We start from the raw sequence: 19703 nt of genomic DNA on the forward strand, positions 1-19703 counted from the left end.
TCTGAAAATTCCTTTTATTTTCTTGTGAGCTTAGCTCTGAATCAAAAAGAGTAGACTGTCGTGTTTTGATCAGATGGAAATGGAAATCTTATTTCTTTTCCTTAATACAATAACTTCATTAGACTATGTCTTGGATTTGATAATTCTGGATCATTTTTTTTTCTCTTCAGAATTTGTTGTGCCCTTGAGATCCAAAGGCAAATCTGATTCATTTCAGATTATTTTATTCTATTTGCTTTGTTCTTTTCTTCAGGAATACCAGTTATATATTGGTTGCATTTTTTTGTTTTCCACATTTTTTGTTCTTGCTACAATGATTTGTTGTGCCTTTCCATTTCATATTTAGGATTTTCTTGAATCTATTCATTTTGTTCCTGATTTTGCTTTCCATTGTGTTTATTCTATTTTAAAATATGGCCTTCGTCTATGTAATGTTTTAATTATTTTAAAATGTCTTTTCTGAAATCTTCTAATTCTTTCTTCTTTTCCTTCTTGTTTATATAATCTTTTCTTTAACTCTTTGACCTCTTTTATTTATTTATAAATAAAATTATTTATTTATTTATGTTTATTCCCCCCCTCTTCTTTTATCTCTTTTTTAAAAATTGTGTTTGCTTCTCCTTTACTGAAATCTACATGACATGAAGCTTCTTGCTGGGTTTTTGTATACTTAAACATTGTCAAGCTGTGAAAGAAAATGGCTGGAAGTATGCTTTGTGTGAAAGATGAGCAAGAAAGTATCTGTACATTCTAAAAAAAAAAAATTGTGTTTGCAAAATATCACATTAATGAAGTTTTTTGTCTGTTTTTTAGATTGTGTTTTTCTGATTATTTTTGACTTCAGGTGGAGCTGGTGATGGACTGAAAGATGGCATGCTGTTAAGTAGGATGGGAATGTGGTGGACCCGGGCGTGTGTGGAGTGGTACATGTCCTCTCAATTTTGGGCATTTGGGAGATAAGATTGCATCACAGAAAAACTTGATGGCATGCAGTCTGATATTTCCTGCTTCCTCTCCTGCTTTCACCCCAATTCACTGTGGCGGCATGCCTTACTGGGAGGCCACGTCACAAGGCAATAGGAATATCCTGGCAGCCTGGTTTCTTCCCACTACCCCTTTCCTACTATCCTGAGCTGTGAAGCTTGATCTCCACAGGGAGGTCTCTTCCCAGCTTGTTCTCAACCTCAAATATTATTGCTTCAAATCAAAGAGACATCGGGTACCCTTTCTGGGGGGGTTCTACCCAAGGGTTTGGAGAGCATGTCTTTCATGTAATACCCTGGCTTAGATCCACACATAGTTATATTTGGCAGGTACCCTTCATGATTCGTGGCTTGGAGTTATACCAGTTGCATTAAACATGGTCTTTTCCCCTCTCTACATTTTATTTTGTTTGATTATTCTCAGTGAGGTTCCAAGTGGAGAAACAAAACAAAAATCACGCTCTCTTCTCCTCCATCTTTCATTGAGAGTTCCCCAGTGGCATCTTTAAGATTAGATTAGATTATTCCATTGCTTAAAATACTTCAATGGCTTCCTGGTGTACTTAGAATAAAACACAGACTCCTTACGCGGGCCTACAAGCCTCTGCATGACGTGATGGCCCTGACCTCTTCAGTTTCATCTTGTGCCATTTTGCCCCTTACCATCCATGCCCCAGCAGACTGTTCTAGTGCTTCGTTCACTCCCCAAACTCCTTCCCATCTTTGGGCCACTGCCGGGAAAGCTCATCCTCTACTCCTTGTGTGGGTAACTCCTCATCCTTCAGGTCTCAGGTGAAAGGTCTCCGCCTTAGCAAGCCCTTTCCTGAGCACCCTACCCAGGTGGTGATTCTCAATCATTGCACCCACTGCTTTTCAGGCAAAGCACTTACTACAACTGGTGAGTCTACATATGTTTCCTGTCTTCCCCGCTTGATTACCTGCTCCCCACGGCAGAGAGTAGATCTGTTTTATTTGCTGCTGAATCCCCAGGACTAGTGCAGTATCAATGTCTAATAAACATTTACAGGGCACCTGAATGAAAAACGAACTAGAGAATTGTGTCCTTGAGAGCCACACTAAAGAGTTTAAAGGATGAGGTGGTCCGGAGAGAGATCCAGGAGGTTTTTGAACAAGTGAGTGACAGAATGGATAGCTATGATGAGAATGCAAGAGGAAGGGAGAAGTGGTGTCCAGGAGGAGACTGGTCAGGAGGTTGCTGTCCCAGGACAGCTGGAGGTGAGGCGATGGCTACGGGTACAGAGAGGAAGGGGGTGGTAGGTGAGGTTCCAAGGAAAACCCAGCAGCACTTGGTGAGGACGAGTGGCTGGCAAGGCTGCCTGGCTGGGTCTGGGGGTCTACAGATCAAGGCAGAGATGATGCCCATCTTGGGGCTTGGATGACTGGGGGAGCAGTGAGAGCTTGGGGCTGGGAAAATGGAGCTGGCGGAGTGGCTTCAAACCCTTTGATTTTAGGAGTTCTCTTAACTGAGTGGGTGATGAGGCTGAGACAGAAGGTGAGAGAGAAAGGAGACGGAGAAAAGGGTAGAAGACTCATGATAGGCCCACCTGCAGGAGCAGGGAGAGGAGGACGAACCAGGGAAGTGGCCAGAGAGGGAACTTTGGGTGAAGGGGTAGCAGATGACTGAGGAGTGGTGCCCTGGAGCCAGCCCAACCTGAGTTCAAATCTCCCTCTACACTAATTCCTTGAGCTTCTGTTTCCTGAGCTATCACTCACATGTTACAGGGCGAGTGGGAGGATTAAATCAGGTAGTGTTTGTGCGTACTTCAAACAATGTCTACACAGAGTAAACACTCAGTAAACTTTAGTGTCTTCTCTGTCACCCGTTTCCTGCCCTCTTTCCTTCTTAGAAGATGTTTATTTGGCCAAAAGCTGGGCAGGCTCAGAAGATCATGCTTTGTTACTTCACTTGGGGATGCTCTTGTTCTGAGAGACTAATTCTTGTTTATTCTTATGACTGCATGGTGAACCCAAACATTCCAGAAATCAGCTCAATTTCTTGCCAGAAGGAAAGTCCCTTTGAGAATCCAAATGCAAACCAGAGGCTGTCTGGTGACTAGACAGCCTGGGTAACTGGGCACCCCCAGTTCTTAAAGGGTTGCACGAGTAAGCTGGGATGATCATGTGCATGTCTACCCCATGTAGGGAATCAATTTCCTTATCTGTGAAATGGGCTAAGGGGAGGCCTTCAGATCAGGCTAGATAGTCACCAAATTCCACTACTTTTGAAGCTGGGCCTAGGTGTTTTGTCAATTACTACAAAGGGAAAAGTGTGATCATTTCCAAGTTAGGAGATAGAACGAAGCAAATGAAGAAGAGACTTTTCTCAATTTGAAGGATTTTTTTAATTTTTATTTTTTTCTTAAACTGTTGACGTCTGACTTTGGCAGATGACAACACGAGGGCTCAAAGGACAAGTAAATATTGACAGGGAAACCAGGAGGAGACAATAGTCTGTGGTTTTAGTGGATTTGTGGGGGTTGATGGTGGTTTTATGTTGCTGACGTCAGACAGTCTCAACAAGGTCATTGGCTCTAACTGTGTGTCATGGTTTCCTCTTCTATTGCTGTATCTAATAACATTCATTGAGTGCTTAACATAACTATGTTTTACATGCGTTATCTCATTTGATCCTTGAGGTGGGCGATAGTATCCTCATGTTACAGACGAGGAAACTGATACTTACAGGGAGATTAAGTAACATTTGTAAGGTCACTTGGCTAGAGTAGTGACTGCAGTATCTTGCTTCCTTATTTTGGTAAGAGACCCTTGACCGTAGGGCTGACTACATGACCCACACTAGCCAATCATAGCACCCTGATTCCCTGGAAACAGGGATTGGTCCACGGCTGAGTACCTGAACCAAGCAGGGCCAATCAACGTTCTTCCCAGGAGATATGGATACAGGGTTCACAAAGCTGGAACATGTTCCCCATTATGTAAAGAAATCCTGGTACAGTGAGAGTGAAGCCAACACGAAAGGGAGACAAATAATGATGAGAGAAGGATGGATGGAGAAAGGGATGGGTGGATGGATAGATGGGAGGATGGATGGATAGATAGATGGATGTGAAAATGGAGGATGAATGGGAGGATGGCTGATGGATGGATGGCTGATGGATGGATGGTTGCAGGGGAAGATGGAAGGATGGATGGTGTTGAGTCCCCGTTCTAGCCCCCAGGACTACGGTTTATTAATCTTCCAAGTTATCAAAGTGACCTTACGAGTTACGTAACACAACACATCCCCTTGTTTACTTCAGGGATCTTGCATTGAACTTCTGTCTCTTACAGCTAAAAATCTTGATTAATAGAACTAGAACATGGTAGACTTGAGTTTCAAACTCAGAATCAATCATCTTAACTTCTCTGCTCTAACCATTTCCTAGTATTATACACTGATCTCTTAAAATGTCTCTCTTTAAACCACTTCCTCATGAGCAACACCCTATAATTTTTAAAATCACTGCTCACTCTCCTGAGTCACCTTTCTTTTTCTGAAGCTGCCCTCAGTCCCTTTCTGAGATTCGCAAAGCTTCGCGGGTTTGTCAGAACACATCAGAACATATCTCTCACGTTGGGTGTTTCTGGGAAGATTGTTAATCACTCCGTTTTATGTTGATTGCTGTTCACACCGGTTTCACCAAGTGACATTTTCCATCCTCCGCCCTCCATTCTAGCAAATGGCAGAGCCCAGCCTCAGACCCAAGTCTTCCTGACACCCAGGCGTGAGTGTGCTGGGAGTGGGCAGAGGGGCCAGGCCTCTGTACACTGACTCTCTGTAAGGAGTTGTGGGTTGTGGAGGTGAGTCCCCAAACCTGAGCTCCAGTAGTGTAGGGGATGGCTAGAGAAGTGGTTGCGCTCCTGTGAGCCTGCTTTTCTGAGGACACAAATGGTGGTCGGGGTGGCTGGACGTTGAGGGCACAAGAAATGGTTTGTTCCTGACCAAATCCCCTACAGAATGACCCTGGTTAACAGTCTAGATGACAACGGAAGGGCCAAGGAGGAGGAGGCCTGAGTATTGGGGGTTCTGAGGGTGCTGATTTTTCACACTTCCTCCCTTTGAGTTCCGAGAAAACGTCCAGATCTCAGCTGTGGACCAGAGAATGTAATTTGGAACTAAAGCCGAAAAGATCTTTATATTCCAATCTTGCTGCTTCCCGAACTGACCTTCCCCACCTCGTCACAGAAAGCAGCTGCCCAACTGCACCCTGCCCCTCGGGGTGGTGGAGTCACCTGGAAGGTGAGGAGGGGGAGGGGCCGGCTGGTTGAGAAAGAGGGAGCTGCACCCTAGAAGGGGCAGGACCCCACACCTCTTCCTTCAGGAGGGAAGGGAGTGATGGAAAGAGCACTGGGATTGCTGCTCCCTCTGAAGAGCCCTTCTGAAGAGGCTGGTGTTACATTGCCCTTTCCCCAAATGCTGCCTTTGGCAAGAAGGAAGCTTCTGGTGCCTCCGGAGGGTCCATAGGATACAGCAAGTCAGCTTTCAGAAAGTTCAGGGGTGGGGTAGAGGATTTAGGGCCTGTGTCAGGAAATATGGTCTTGAACGCGGGACAGCACTGGTGCCCCCATCTGGTCACTCCAAACACCTGCTCTGTGTCAGACATCAGGGATAACAGGAATTGATACTCAGCGTCTGTTTCCCAGCAGCCCAGTCTAGTGGGGGAGATACACAAATAAATAGTGACAATTACACGTGAAAGGTGCTGTTCCAGGGCGATGGGCAAGGGGCTGCAAAGGCCCGGCAGGGCGCCTCACTGGGCGCGCGCATGCGCACACTCATGCGTTCTAGTGTGGGAGTCTAGGAAGTAGATTCAGGGATGCTGCACGGGGGTGGTGATCTATAAGCTGACTTTAAAAGGTGATTAGGAAATTGGCAGGGGGACAAACCGAGGAAGGGCTTTCCAAGAGAATGAAAGGCGTAGGCTCGGAAGCATCCGTGGAGTTGCGTGCCTAGAAACGTGTGTGCCATGCTCGGTAGGTAGCCTTCTCCGGAAAGTTCTGGGGGTTCACTCAGTGTTTTCACCTGGGGCATGACGTGCTCAGGTTTGCATTTTAAGGAGATCATCCTGGTGGCAGAGCTGAGGGGGGTCCGGGTGGGAGGAGAGTCCAGATGTGTTTGCAGGAGTCCAGGGGCAAGGTGCTGCTGCGAGGTCGCAGGCAGTGGGGACAGAGCTGAGTGGCATGCGGACGGCGGGATCCGTAGGGCGCTGACCCCACACCTGCAGGGCAGTGAGGGGGAAGCGGGAGGCTAGCAGGACGACCAAATTTCTGGTTTGGGTCATTGGGTGGATGGTGGTGGTACTTGTGGCAAAGACGAGGGCTAAGGGAGGTGGGAGATCCGAGGAAGGTTTCTTTTAAGCTTATTTTAAATCCAGGCCATTGTGCATTTGGAGGCAAGAGGGAAGGAGATCCTTGAAGATGTCAGATCAGAGCAGGTGGAGGGCATGGGCTCCTGGGCACTGGGCAGGTTGAGAAATGACAGTGACTGGGTGGGGAGAGGATGGTCAGGGAGACCAAGGTTGGTCGGAGTAGATATCGGAAAGTTGGGGCTCTCGGGGTCTCAATGATTGGGGCTTGTAAAGGAGGTTTACCTGCGTTTAAGTCATGCCTCCTTAATTGGAGGAACGTGGGCAAACTTCCCTCAGCCTCGGTGACCGCCTCTGTAAAGCGGGGTAGGATGGTGTAAATTAAAGGCAGACTGTGTGGCACTCACCTACTACACAGTAGATGTTCCTTAATGTCACGTGCACAAACCCGTGACACATGGCAAATCCAGAATGACCTGGACCACGGTGAAAACGCTCTCATGCTGGTCATGGTATCAGGGCATAGTTAAATTATTCAACGCAACTTGTTATGAGTAAATGTTTCAGAGTACATTTCTGAGGGCAGGATGCTTCTGGTGAAAAAGTCTAAGCTCACAGGTGTGGTGCAACCCACCTGAGGTCACATGGTGAGTCAGAGGGAACACAGGACTTACACCTGAGGCCGGAACGGTGAGGGCATTTCTCTTTGCACCTAACTGCCCCGGGGAAGGGAGTGGGTGGGCAGTGTTCAGACCCTAACTTCTGCCACCTAGTTCCCTCCTCCCCTATTTTAGGGCTTTTAAGGTAGCCTCCAGGTATCTGGCTTCCATACATAAGTCCACCTGGGCTGCTCAGCAGGGACTGTCCAGGAAATACCTTATATGTGAGGCAGCTGTGAAGGGTGTGGGTGTGGGAAGGCTTCTTGGAGATGAATCTGCCCAGCCTCCTTCTGTGTGTGTGGAGCCGGGCATGGTGGGGTCGGGCCAATCGGGACAGGAGAAAGGAAGGGAGTAGGGAGAGACCAACCTGTAATGACACGTCTCAACCACCAGGGGTCACGAATCAGGCGGGCAAAACCCAGACGCTGTTGATGAAAACCCTTTGGCAAGCATTCGAGAGTGTGTGTGTGTGTGTGTGTGTGTGTGTGTGTGTACAGAAAGCGAGGACCTCTCTTCTTAGGCTGGGCATGGGCAGAGTCACTGCCAGGATGTGCCCATTGCCTGTCTGCGTGCCGCTTCTCTGACTTCATGGAGAAGTGGAGAATGAGGAGGGCAATTGGGCTCTAGGGGTGATCCTATCCAACCCTCCTATTCTGCCGAGGGGGCGGTTGTTGCTCAAGATCACACAGCCAATTAGTGGCAAATTCATGTGCTTTCCCCAGTCTCAGGCATATGGCCACTTGATGTGTTCCCTCTGGCCTCAGTACCTAGGTTACCGGCAGGTCTCTAGTAATCAGCAGCCCCTCCCTCTCTCACATCTTATTCCATTTCCCCCCACATTTCCTTTGTTTCTGTGACTATTTTTCTCTGACTTTTTCCCCCAGTTTCCATCTGATTGCCTCTGTGTCTCTCCCTCCGGTCTCCTTCTTTGCCGGATGGGGAGTTCGCTCAGTTCCCTTCCTCACTGGGTCTCTGGAGTGACATGTTTCCTGCCGTCACTCCTCAGAGATTTGTAGCTCAGTGAAGCTCTGTTTTCCAACCTGATGTCTCAGTTCCACTCCTGGGATCCAGAGGAGTGGAACTTGGGAACGCTCCTGGGACTTGGTAGCATAACTTGGGGGTGTGAGAAGTCCCCCTGCCTGCTAACTACTACCCCTAAGGCCCCCCTCCCTCGTTGCCATTCAGTAACCATAAACATTGGTTGGCACCTGGCGTGGGAGATACCCTTTACTCATGCAGAAACGAATGAGATCCAGTCGCCATCTGGTGAGCTCACCACGTGGGGCTGAAGGCAAGAGAAGACATGTACACAAGTGATTCAGCCTAGGGCAGAATGGTCTAAGTACAAAGGGACAAAAGGAGTGCTTTGTGTGGGACGGGGCAGATAGAGATGGAATCTGGTTGGGCCTGGGGAAGGCTCCATGAGGTAGGAGGCATTTAACTGGTCTTGGAAGGATAGATGGGATTTTAGCAGCATCTCTCTGCACATTCTGAGCAGAGGGGTCAGCAAAAGCAAAGATTTTTTGGCCACATCATGTCAGTATCCATATGTTCAAGGCACAGTGAGTGAGGTGGTTAGGGTATATGCAGGGGAGATGGGAAAGCAGATGGGGAGCAGAGCCTGCGCACCTCACTGCTGGCCTTTGTGGAAAAGCCAGGGGGGCACCACTGCAGTTTCTGAGAGCAGAGGTAGCTGCTAAAGTGTTCGGTTAAAATGGAGGAAGTGCTGTGAAAAAAAAAAAATGCATTGCCCCTGTTGACGAGCAGAGTCAGGAGGCTTGCGTTAGAAATAAATGACAAAGACTTGTTCAAGGGTCTTAGGATTTACAATTTGAAAACACAACTAGGCAATGCCCAGAGTGTTCTGAAGAAGAAAGGAAAGCTGGGCGTTCTTACAGGAAAAAGTACATTCTTGAGAAGATCAATCCTGCCTTCTTAGCCTCTGGATTGGTCTGTGATGGTAACATCCAGATGTCCGGTGGTCTGGATAATGGATGTCAGGCCGTCTGGACACGTGAACATTCTTTCCTCAGTCCTTCAGAGGATTATCTGTAGGAATTTCTATATTTCTAGGCACAATTTAAGTCCTCAGGCTGGTTAAAGTAAAATAAAGTCTATTCCTCATGCTTCGGCCTGTTTGGTCTGAGCCAGTTTTGTCAGCTGACTATACAGAGTCCATTTGAAATCAGCTTAGCTGTAAGGCCTTCATCTTGTTTTCTTCACTCATTCCTTCCACCCCATCATTGGTCCTTACACTCAGGGTGAAAGATTTTTATTCCACGCTCTATGCGAAATAGGTTTTGATGGGGGAAGGGCAGTGGCATGAGGGGTTCAAGTGACTTGGGGAGGAGGGACACTGGGTGGTGTGCGAAGGTGTAGAAGAGGACATTGGGGCCCCAAGGCCTGACGTCATGGGTGCTCTACTGGCCCCCAAGTCCCACGGTGAACTGCAGGAAGAGACCAGCCTGGCTTCATATCTGAGCCTAGTCAGTTCTCAGTCTGCGCGTCTCTGGGGTGTTGAAATCCAGAGCACCCCAGGGTGGGCCCATGAAGGGTCTCCATGTCAGCACTCTGGTCCTAGGCTGGATTGGGGTTTCCCGGATGCCCTGGCCCTGGGGGAGGAGGGCGGTGCCGCTGAGTCACTGCCTGGGCATCTGGGCCTGCACCACCAGTGAGTCACCTAAGACTGGAGGAAGCTGGGGGAGGGGAAGAAGCTGCTGGACATCTGGAAGGGGGAGGAGAGCTGAGCCCACAGGAAGGGCGGTGCCCCGATGGCGTTGGGGATAGACCAAGAGCAACAGGCAGGGGGGCCTGAGAGGGGGCAGCTTGAAGCCTGCTTTGTCCTGAGACCCTCTTCCTTGGGTCCTGAATGGGCAGTGTTCACCTGTCTCGTGGTATAGGGAGGGCCTGTGGGGGGAGAGAAGAGGAGCGCCACTTGGCCCTCTGCCCCAGGCCTGGCCTCCTGGCGTAGAAAGCAGTCCAGCTCCTCCTCAGTCACCCATCTCCCAGGCTGCAGAAGAGCAGGCCCAAGTTTTCTGTTCTGCCTTGCAGCTCCAGGTTTCCTTGCACTCCACACAGACTGTTTCTCACCCAATGGCAACTGTAAGCAAAGCCATGGCCGTCTCTCACTGCTTCTCTCTGTCCTTCCACACTTTTCCTACCCAGAGTGCGTCTTTCGAGGTCTTTCCAAGCACATCCACTTTCTCATTACCTCTTAACAGGTATTCTGGTGGCAGCTATTAAAAGTAACTTTGTTTCCCTCACTCCATGAAGTTGTCCTCTTCCTGATGTCCCCCACCAACCTTCTCTGGCACTCAGCTTTCTGAGGGAGTCCCAGACTGCTACACACACACACACACACACACACACACACACACACACACACACGCACGTGTGCGCGCCTGTGTGCCTGCAGCAGTGAGTCACAGGCATGTTATGAGAACAAGGCCTGGCATGAGTCTCCAGGCCCCACAAACAACAGCGACCTCCCCTCACCCTGGGGCCAGGCTGCCCCTTCCCCATGACAGCCCCCTCTCCCGGTGGCCTGGGGGGGCCCAGGGGCTGCCTTTTGGCCTAGAGCTCTCCTCTGGCTGTTGGCAGAGCTGATAGTCTCTGGAGGGAGGGGGCCCAGCGGGAGTGGGTGGAGGTGGCAGAAGGCCAGGCTTTGGCAGATTCAGGTTCGGACAGGTTCGATCTCCTTAAAATGCCAAGTTGAGGGCCCTTAGTGCTGGCATATAAATCCCCATTCTGAGCACCAGGTCGGTTTCTTTCCTTCCTGAGTCTCCCTGCCTGCTGGTCTGGTGAGTACCTGTCTTGTGGGGGGGCTGGGTGGGGCACACTCCCATGGGTCTCTGCCTGTGTCCCTTTGTCCTGATTTTTCTTTCCATAGTTTTCTCTTTCTTGGTGGATCAGCCTGGGGCTCTCCCATTTGGGGGGAGCTTCTGTGAAGTGTCAGTTAAAAGGTTTTTCCCCACTTCCTCTGTGAGGTCTTAGTTTAGGGGTTACTCTGCGGCCCTCTCTTGGGTCTCAGTCTAGAGGCTCTTCTTGGGGGTCTGGACCTAGGAGCAGGAAGGGTGTGTGTGTGTGTGTGTGTGTGTGTGTGTGTGTGTGTTGCTGGTGGGGTTGCTTTAAAGAGAATTCTGAGTTTGTTTGGTGTTGGTTTTTGTTTTTTGCAAAGTCCTGGATTCTAAAGGCCCACAGCCAGGGCTCTAAGTGTGCTGGCCGCTGGGTCTCTGCCCCGAGCAGTGGGCCCACTGCCACTTCCTGTCTGCTCCCTCCCCGTGGAGGCAGGGCTGGCACGGTGGGCCCAGGGATTGTCCTGCCCCTGTCCCCAGCAACTCTGGCCTCATCCTGGCACCTGCATAACCCTCCTGGGCTGGGCTGGGAGATAGGGCCTTGGAAAAGATGACCCTTGAGGTCTGTCCTTATGTCACCAGGTTCTGATCCCAGGGCACTGGACATTTAATTTCTTCAATTCCAAACCCAACAGGAGCCTTCCTGGTGGGGAGGGTGTTCCGTTGCCCCCACCCTACCCAAATCCTGTCTTCAGAGACACAGCAGGCCGGGCTCAGGGGCCTCCACTGTGAGGGGACACAGATTCCTCACCCCCTGAGAGCCTCTAGTCAGAGGAGGAAACACCCCTGCCTGAGGGAGCTTCCAGTTAGGTGGGAGAGTGACACCCTCTGGCCTTAGGAGCTGTGTGAGGAGGGGTGAGGAGAGAAAGGACTCTGGGAATCTCATACCCCTAGGCTATAGCCATGGTTACAAAGCCCAGGGAGCCCCCACCAAGGAGCCCATGGAGAGGCCTGTTGCCCCAGTGCTGGCACAGGATCCACTGGCTTGGGAAGGAGCCAAATGGAACCCTGGTCACCCTGTCATTTCCCTTCCCACAGACACTCAAAGGGGGAGCCGTGCCCTCAGGGCTGTGCCCCAAGTGTGGTCAGAGGACACATGAGGTCCTGCCCTGGTGACTTCCAAACACAGGGAAAGGTTTAGCATCTGCGTGAGGGTAAGGTGGAGGTGTGGCCCCTGCCCAGGGAGCCACATTCTGAGGGAGATGCGACCCCTGCCTGCCCATTCAGACAGGGCTTTGGAGAGGCATTCTGGGGCACGAGGGCAGAAGTGCTCCTGCAGGCTGGGCTGAGGCTTCTCCATCACCTGCCACCCCTTTGGCCCCAGATCCAAGATGTCCACTCCTCTGGAGCAGGCGTTGGTCGCGATGGTGTCCACCTTCCACAAGTACTCTGGCCAAGAGGGTGACAAGTTCAAGCTGAGTAAGGGGGAAATGAAGGAACTTCTGCACAAGGAGCTGCCCAGCTTTGTGGGGGTGAGTGGGGCCCGGTGTGATGGGAGGGAGGGGCCCGGTGTGTGAGTGTGGGGGTGCAGGTTAAATCCCTCCTCTGGGGTGCTGATGCAGACACCAGGGTGGGGCCGGCCCCTTGTGAGAGCCCTGTTACTGCCAGTTCCAGGTAGCTTTCCAGAGAATGGATGTGTTTTCAGCGCCCTCAGCATCCATTTGTCCAATCCTCTCATTGGAGCGCTGAGCAAACCAGAGCCCAGAAAGGGGAAGTGATTGGCCCAACATCACATAGCTCTCTCTTGCCCTCTCACTTTTCATATTTCTATGCCAAATTAAGGTGTGTTGGGAGAGAAAAGCCCAGCTAAGACACGCACCCTGAGAGTTTTGCAGGGAAATGCAGTCAATCCTCAATTTGACCCTCATCTTCCCCATACCGACTCCGGGATAATCCCCAAATCAGGTCTCAGCGTTTGAACATAGGAGGCTTATCCTTCTTTCCTTTAAAGGAATTTTTTCTTTTTTGGTTAAACGTTCCTAACTTGGTTTCATTTTGAATACTATTAACAAGAGTTTGCCTTTTCTGAATTCACCTCGCTGGTGATGGAGAGTGGTGGCTCCAGAAAGCTTTTTTCCTCATCAGCAAAATGGGGGTTATGATGCCCACCTCGCCGGAATCCTGTGGGGAGTAGAGCTGATCCTGTGCTTAGGGGGTGCCTGATGTGCTCCCCACTCTCACCAGGGACAGCTGGAGGCTTTCACCAATGAGCGTCCGTCTGCCCTCACTCAAGGGGCAGCGTCTTAGTAGCTCCCAGGCTGCCCAGTGTGGAGGGAGAGCTGGGCTCTGACCGTTGAGTGAGTGTTGGAGGTGGAGATGGGGTGGCGGGTGGCCTGGCAGTAACCCCACTCTTTCTTGCTTTCAGGAGAAGGTGGATGAGGAGGGTCTGAAGAAGCTGATGGGCAACCTGGATGAGAACAGCGACCAGCAGGTGGACTTCCAAGAGTACGCGGTGTTTCTGGCCCTTGTCACTGTCATGTGCAATGACTTCTTCCAGGGCGCCCCCGACCGACCTTGATCCAGAGCTCTCCGCTCCCTGCCATTGGTCCCTTGGGCCCAGGAGGACTCTCTCTCCCTTTCACTTTTGTACTCAATAAACGTTTTTGTTTGTCGATAATATTTTAATTGCTCAGTGATGCCGTGGCTGGCTCAGCTGGGGTGCTGGAAACGGATGGCTTCCTAGATCCAATCCCCTTCTGGGCCCAGACTCTCCTTCTGGAAGTGTCCCCAAGGCCAGAGCTGTGCCTTAGGTCCCAAACTTTGGGATTTCAAATACTGGTAAAAATTTGGAAATTGAGATTGTTTGCTATGGTAATTTTTTTTGACAAATAAAGCTATTTAAAAAGGCAAATGCCACCTACCATCACTATCATTTCATCAGATGAGAAAATTCCAACAAAGAAGGAAAGATCTAATCTCAGCACAAAGGAGAGACCTTGACATTCAACACTGAAGAGTTGGTCGTTCTAGGATCTGCTCGAGATATAAGTTTGTCTTATCCCCCGGCAAAGCTTCGTATTAGGACTTCTTGTCAGATTGCCGGCCAAAGGCAGTGTTCGTTGTGGGGACAGAGCAAGGAGAGCAGTTTCCAGGCTCTTGGCCTCACGTGGAAAGACACTGGCTCGGGTACTAGATGGCCATCAGCTGTAACTAGTTGGCCATCAGCTGTTATCAGTTAGCCATTAGCCACTAATATAACTGCCGTGGCTGCATTGGCAAGGGGGTTGTTGGTTGGTGGGTTGGTTGGCAGAGAAGCGGACGGTGGATTGTGGATCGTGTGGCTCCTGCTTCCTGTGTCTCCAACCCAGCTGCCAGTGACAATATAGGGGTATGAACCCCCATCTATGGCTCCATGGGTGTGCCTTTTTAGCTTCACCATATCCTGCGTTCTTGTGAGGGGAGCGGGACCAGAGACCCTGCAGGCCACCTGTGTTTTTAGCACATCTGGGTTTCTTCTCTATGTCTGCTTTCAGATTAGCTGGCTCTCATTAGAGTGTATTCCTCTCCTGTTGGTCTCAGCGGAAAGCTACTAGGACATTCTGATTTTTCCTACCATTTCCCCTAAAGGTGTATTCTGGGCAGCCATATATTATGCATAATCAGACGATAGTTTGACCAAATGCTTTGCCATCCCATAACAAGGTCACCAACTTTCCAATAAGCAAAGGTTAGATCCTCATATTTTATTCTTTCCTCCATTTGGCTGATTTCACATGTTTTGGTTTTTTTTTGTTGTTGTTTTTTGATGGATCCCACTTCTAATTACCAAATTCTTTACCAGGTAGGAATGTTTACAGCTGTATGTTACAGGAAACCTGACTTACAGTGGCTGAAACAAGTTGGCATTTAAACGCTTCATGCAAGAAGGAGTCTGGGGTACGCAAGCTTTAGTTCAGTGACTCAGAGATGGTGTTTGGTCAACTTCTGCGGCACAACACACCACCCCAACATTTGGTGGATTAATTGTCTCTCAAGGTCCTGTGAGTAAACTGGGGTCAGATGATGAAGTTGCAGATGGAAGTTGGGGCTGGAGTCATCTGCAAGTTCCAGGGAACTCAACTTCCAAGGTCACTCATTCAATGTACTTGGCAATTGTTGGTGGTTGTCACCTTGGAGCTTAGCCAGGACTGTCATCTGGCATGCCTACACGTGCCATCTTGATGTGGCTGGGGCCTCTCAGAATATGGTACTGAGAGAGACTGTCCCCTAAGTGAGCATCCCAAGAGGCCCAGACAAGAGCTGCAAGGCTTCTTCAGATTTATGTCAGAATTCCCGTTATGTTGGTGAAGCAAGTCGTTAAGGCCAGCTGGCCCCGATTCTAGACGAGGAGAATTGGGCTCCATCTCGCTTTTTTGTTGTTGTTAATAGAAACATTTATTTTGCTTTTTATACAGAACCCCCTGAAGTCTGCATCATGACAAGTTACCAGGGGTTTACAGACAGTGTGTGCATGTCGTCGGCGTGGTTCTGGGGGTTAGGGACCCACAGAAACACAGGCAGGAGCTGGGAGGGAGGGCGGGGCACAGCACAAGTGTATTCTCATCCTTTCTTCAAGAAAGGAGTAGAGCATTGGGAGTTGCTGGAAACCTGTGCAGACAGGGCTTCTCAAACAAACACTGTACAGTGAGCTTAGGGAAGGGTTGTAGGATCAGGACCTGGATAAATAAAGGGGTATTTTCTTGTGGCAGGGGTGACGAGGAAGGGTTACTATCTTTGATGCCTTCAGCCACAGGACCTGCGAGTCAAAGGAAACCAGGTTCAATTTTAAATCATTTCTCTGCTCAGAAGGAGGTGCTACCATAGCACCCCTGGGACCAGACCAGGAACATATAGTGGGTTATCCCCAAGTGTGTCTTCTGTGGCCCACAGCATACTAAAATAAAGGGGAAAGAAAGGTCAGAGCGTAGTGGCTTGTGTCCTGTGGATGTAAATAGCTCAGTTCACGTTAAGCCCCGATGAAGCCCAACGACTGGGAAAGACCCTCTATCGGACAGTGGTCCACCCAACCTGCTGACAGAGGTCTCTGGTCGGGACAGGAGGGGAAGGTCCAGAACGTCCTCAGCTTGACATACACAGGTTTGGAAAATCCCAAAGGAGGTATTAAAGTAGTGGGAAATAGAACACTCCCAGGTCTTAACTCTCATGGGATCATTTAAAAAAAGAGGAATAAAAATCAAACACTGGGTGCCAGTAACAACAAATGCCGTGGCCTTGATGGTCACTGGTAGCATCAAAAAATGCCAAAGCATGTCCACCTACCCCGTAAGTCCTGCTAGGAAATGTCTGTGTGCGTGGGAGAGGGCAGTGCGGCTTGGTACCGCGGACAATCCAACGTGTTTCCTATGGAAACAGAAAGGGCAGAGTCCTTGTTTGCTGGCCTATTGGGGGCTGGACAGAGTGGAACCAAAAGTTCCCAAGTGTGTACCTGAGGGCAGAGAATTGAGTGGGCAGTGTGGACGATGGGGGGTGCGGAAGGAGGAGGATGGTCCCTGTCGGGTCTCGGAGGGGCGGTTAGTGTGATGTGCGTTTGGAACCATTGCAGAAGGGGTCTCAGGGTGGATGCTAGGGCAGGAAGAACCCAGAAAGCAAGGGAAGGGAGGCTGTAGCTGGCCCCCGGCCAGCGTGGAGTCAAAAGGCTGGACAAAATGACCTGGTCAGGTCATTTTGCTTCTCTCCTCCACCTCACTTCTCCCTGCTGCCTTTGTTAAGAGGGCAGCAAGCGACTGTTGAGTGACTCAGAGACTCCTGTCCTGACATTGTCCACAGTAACAGCAAGGGATGCAGAATACTTTGACATCCGAGCTTTGGGGTAGGAATCTTTCCAACCCATTTAGGAGGGCAAGAAATTTAAGGCCCAAACAAGATAAAGGACGTGCTTGAAGTCAGATGGAAGAGAGATGTGGAACTAGGGGGGAGGGTCCGAGGAAGTGTTCTTTCCATGACTGTCCCCAAAAGCGCCTGTACCCAGACCACCCTCTCTGCCTCCCCCGTTCTGCCCCCTTGGTCTGACTCTGCCCTGACCATGTATAGAAAGATCCCTGGGCCCACCACCATTGTCTTTCCCTCATCCCTGCTTTATTGTTCTCCCTGATATTTCAACCCGTCTATTTATAGTCTATCACACACGTATTTGTTATTGTCTGTTTGCTTCATTAGATTGTCATTTCCACAGAGCAAGGACTTCATTTGGTTTATGGCTGTCCCCTCAATGCTGTGGACAGTTGTCTCTAAATATTTCTATAAATAACGAATGGCCCTTAGCCCTGCCACGGACGAGTCATGTGACCTTGGGCAAGTTACCTACCTCTCCGTTTACACTGATGCCCTTATCGTGTGCCAGGCTCTACTTATTTATGAGCTTTGTATGTATTAACTCATTTAAGCCCCACAGCAATGCCATGAAGTGGTTACCATTATTACCCTTGATGATTGACAGGTAAGGAAAAGGAGGCCCATAGTTGGGGGATGACCTGTTGCCGGGAGGTGACCGGTGGTAGAGCTGGGATATCACAGACGAGAATCTATGCTTGACCTAGAACTGAGTTAATTGTGGGTCCACTCTGGCCCTCACTTCTGTGCCTTACTCCCCATAATTCCTTGCCTATAAAACAGGGCTAATCACAGCCTGCTCTTCCTTCCCTGTTGCTTGCTCTCCTCACCCAGAGGGGCTGGGTCTTCAAGGAGAAGGTGGCACAGGCAAGGTTTGGGCACTGGGGGCCTGGGGTGACCTCAAGGTGTTATTATTGCTCTGGCTGCCTCTACGAGGAGCTCACTGCCTCCTGCCCTTCCCACACTCTTCTGGGTCCTGGGTTCTCTTTCTGTGAAATAAGAAGGGGTCTCTCAGGTTCAGGGATGAGGGAGGAAATGGAGAAGTGACATAAAGTGAGGGGAGGAAAAAACTTTGTTCTACCCTTCTAGCTTCTCCCAGCTGGTCTAATAATTAAATCAACATGAGACAGATTAACGAGAGAAAATAGCCAAATTTAATTACATACATATGTATGGGAATCCCACATACACGAGAGGTTCAGAGGCAGAAAGTTAAATTGAGGCACATATGACGTTCTGAGCTAAGGATAAGGTAAGGTGCCTTGGGGCTTTAGAGTTAGGGAGGGTCATAGGTGGGACGATAAAAAGAGCAGGTGTTCAGTAATTAGATGTTTACACTGCCCTATAGATGGGTCATAGAAGAACTTTCTGGTGATAACTCATTATGGACAAGGCCCTTAATTTAAATTGTTTAAGGGAGGGGTAAATGTTTCTCGTGGGCCTACAGGGTCTCGGTTGCTTTCAGCTCAAAATAATTCACAAGCCCAAGTGACACATCTTGGGGAGGCCTGTTCTGAACCTCTTCAGAAGGGATTTCCATTTTTGGTAATACGGTGGTCTGTGCCTGCTCCAGCTAAAAACAACAACAAGAAATGCTGGATAGAATTTGAAAAAAAAAATCTTTTTCAACGTATTGAATGCTGACAAGGCAGGAAGGAATGGGAAGATCAAACTCTCAGTAAAGCAGACTCCGGGAGGCGAGCAGTGCATCAGGGCTAATCGTGCCCGGAAGACATTGGCCAAACTGAGCCAAAATGACCTTTGGCGAGTGAAGAAGACAGAGCTGAAGCCCAGGGCTCACTCGAGGTGGGCAACAAGGGGGACACTCCCCATCATACTGGAACCCTAAAGGGCTACTACTTGCTTCAGTTCCAAGCTGAGGAAACCCAAGCCCCCATGGGATCAAATGAACAGTGGTGCTGAGCTCTAGTCCCAGGCAGCCCATGCAGGAGTCTGCAGCCCACATCCGCGCACAGCACTGTGGGAGGGGGTTGGGGTGGAGCGTAGCCAGAGAACTCAGCCTAGACAGATGCAAGCGCCCCTAGGAGCAAAACACACCTTCCTCCTGTACCTCAAAGTCATCCATGGGCATTCGGAAGGATCCCCAGAGCATGCCACCCCTGGCAGGCATCATTTTGAACTGAAGACAATGGAGACCCCAAAGCCTAAGAAAGCACTTTTACCTCCCCTTTAACTGTCTGAAATAATTTAGGTAAAGGGCCTGGTCCAGGAAGAGCTCTATCCCCAGAGAGATCTACAAAGAATGCGGGGCAGCAGCGATTGGAGACAGAGTCCTCTCTCAGTCCTTCCCTGACCCGTCAATATTTGCTTTTCCATCTCCATGTGAATTGTCTTCCTCTTTTTGAAGTCCCAGGTCCCTAGCCCCTTCTCCTTAATTCAGAAGAGCACATAAGCCCCCATCACCTGACTGCCTGTGGGCCCCGTATTCTTATGGAGCACCCCCCCCACGTAGGAAATTAAATGTGTTACTCTGTTAATGTGTCTTATGTCAGTTTGAGTACTGGACCAGCCAAAGAACCTGGAAGGGTAGAAGGAGTCTTTTTCTTCCCCAACACGTCCTGCAGCTGCCCTTCCCAGGGAAGCAAGCAATTGCCAGCCCACATCTACCAAACACAACATCTGGGGATCAGGCAGGGGGTGTCCCATGGCCTCGGTCTTCTCACCTTTAAATGAAGGGCTTAACCAGATGCTCTAAGAGGAGAACCCCTGGCACAGGGGTTCTCTGGGGGCACAGATGTACGCCAGGCTAGAGCGTGTTCCCATATTGTATTCCGGGGTGCCTGTTCAGAGTGAGGAGATAGGGAATGGATCTGATGGACTAGCCCAGCCTGTCTCCTCCAGCGACAGAAGGGGACAGGCAGGAGGCTGTCCCCAGTTCCCAGCTCTAGGGGAGGGCGGAGGGGGAATGAAGGGGTGCAGTGTGTGATGCCCAGACTGGGCCTTTGATGTGTGCATGGGAAGGTGGGCGGCTGGGCCTGTATTAGGGACTTCCAGGGAAGGAGGCAGGGAAGCCCCCGGGGGCACCCTCAG

The 19703-nt window shown here is 50.0% G+C and overlaps 1 protein-coding gene across 1 annotated transcript; it reads left to right on the top strand.

Annotated features, from left to right (window-relative positions):
* Nucleotides 1–9739: 9739 nt before the first annotated feature.
* Nucleotides 9740–13671, top strand: S100A2 (S100 calcium binding protein A2). Its single transcript, XM_081025417.1, has 3 exons — nucleotides 9740–10769; nucleotides 12148–12295; nucleotides 13189–13671. The coding sequence occupies exons 2-3, from the start codon at nucleotides 12155–12157 to the stop codon at nucleotides 13339–13341; spliced, it is 294 nt and encodes a 97-aa protein (XP_080881543.1). The 5' UTR covers nucleotides 9740–10769; nucleotides 12148–12154; the 3' UTR covers nucleotides 13342–13671.
* The last annotated feature ends 6032 nt before the right edge of the window (nucleotides 13672–19703 follow it).

The sequence above is a fragment of the Rhinolophus hipposideros genome (assembly GCF_964194185.1).
Source record: "Rhinolophus hipposideros genome assembly, chromosome: 19".
NCBI lineage: Eukaryota > Metazoa > Chordata > Mammalia > Chiroptera > Rhinolophidae > Rhinolophus > Rhinolophus hipposideros.

Excerpts from the sequence above, each read along its gene's own strand:
- S100A2 (XM_081025417.1), top strand. The coding sequence starts at position 12,155 with ATGTCCACTCCTCTGGAGCAGGCGTTGGTCGCGATGGTGTCCACCTTC. Across the intron at positions 12,296-13,188 it reads AGCTGCCCAGCTTTGTGGGG|GAGAAGGTGGATGAGGAGGG; the intron begins GTGAGTGGGGCC and ends TCTTGCTTTCAG.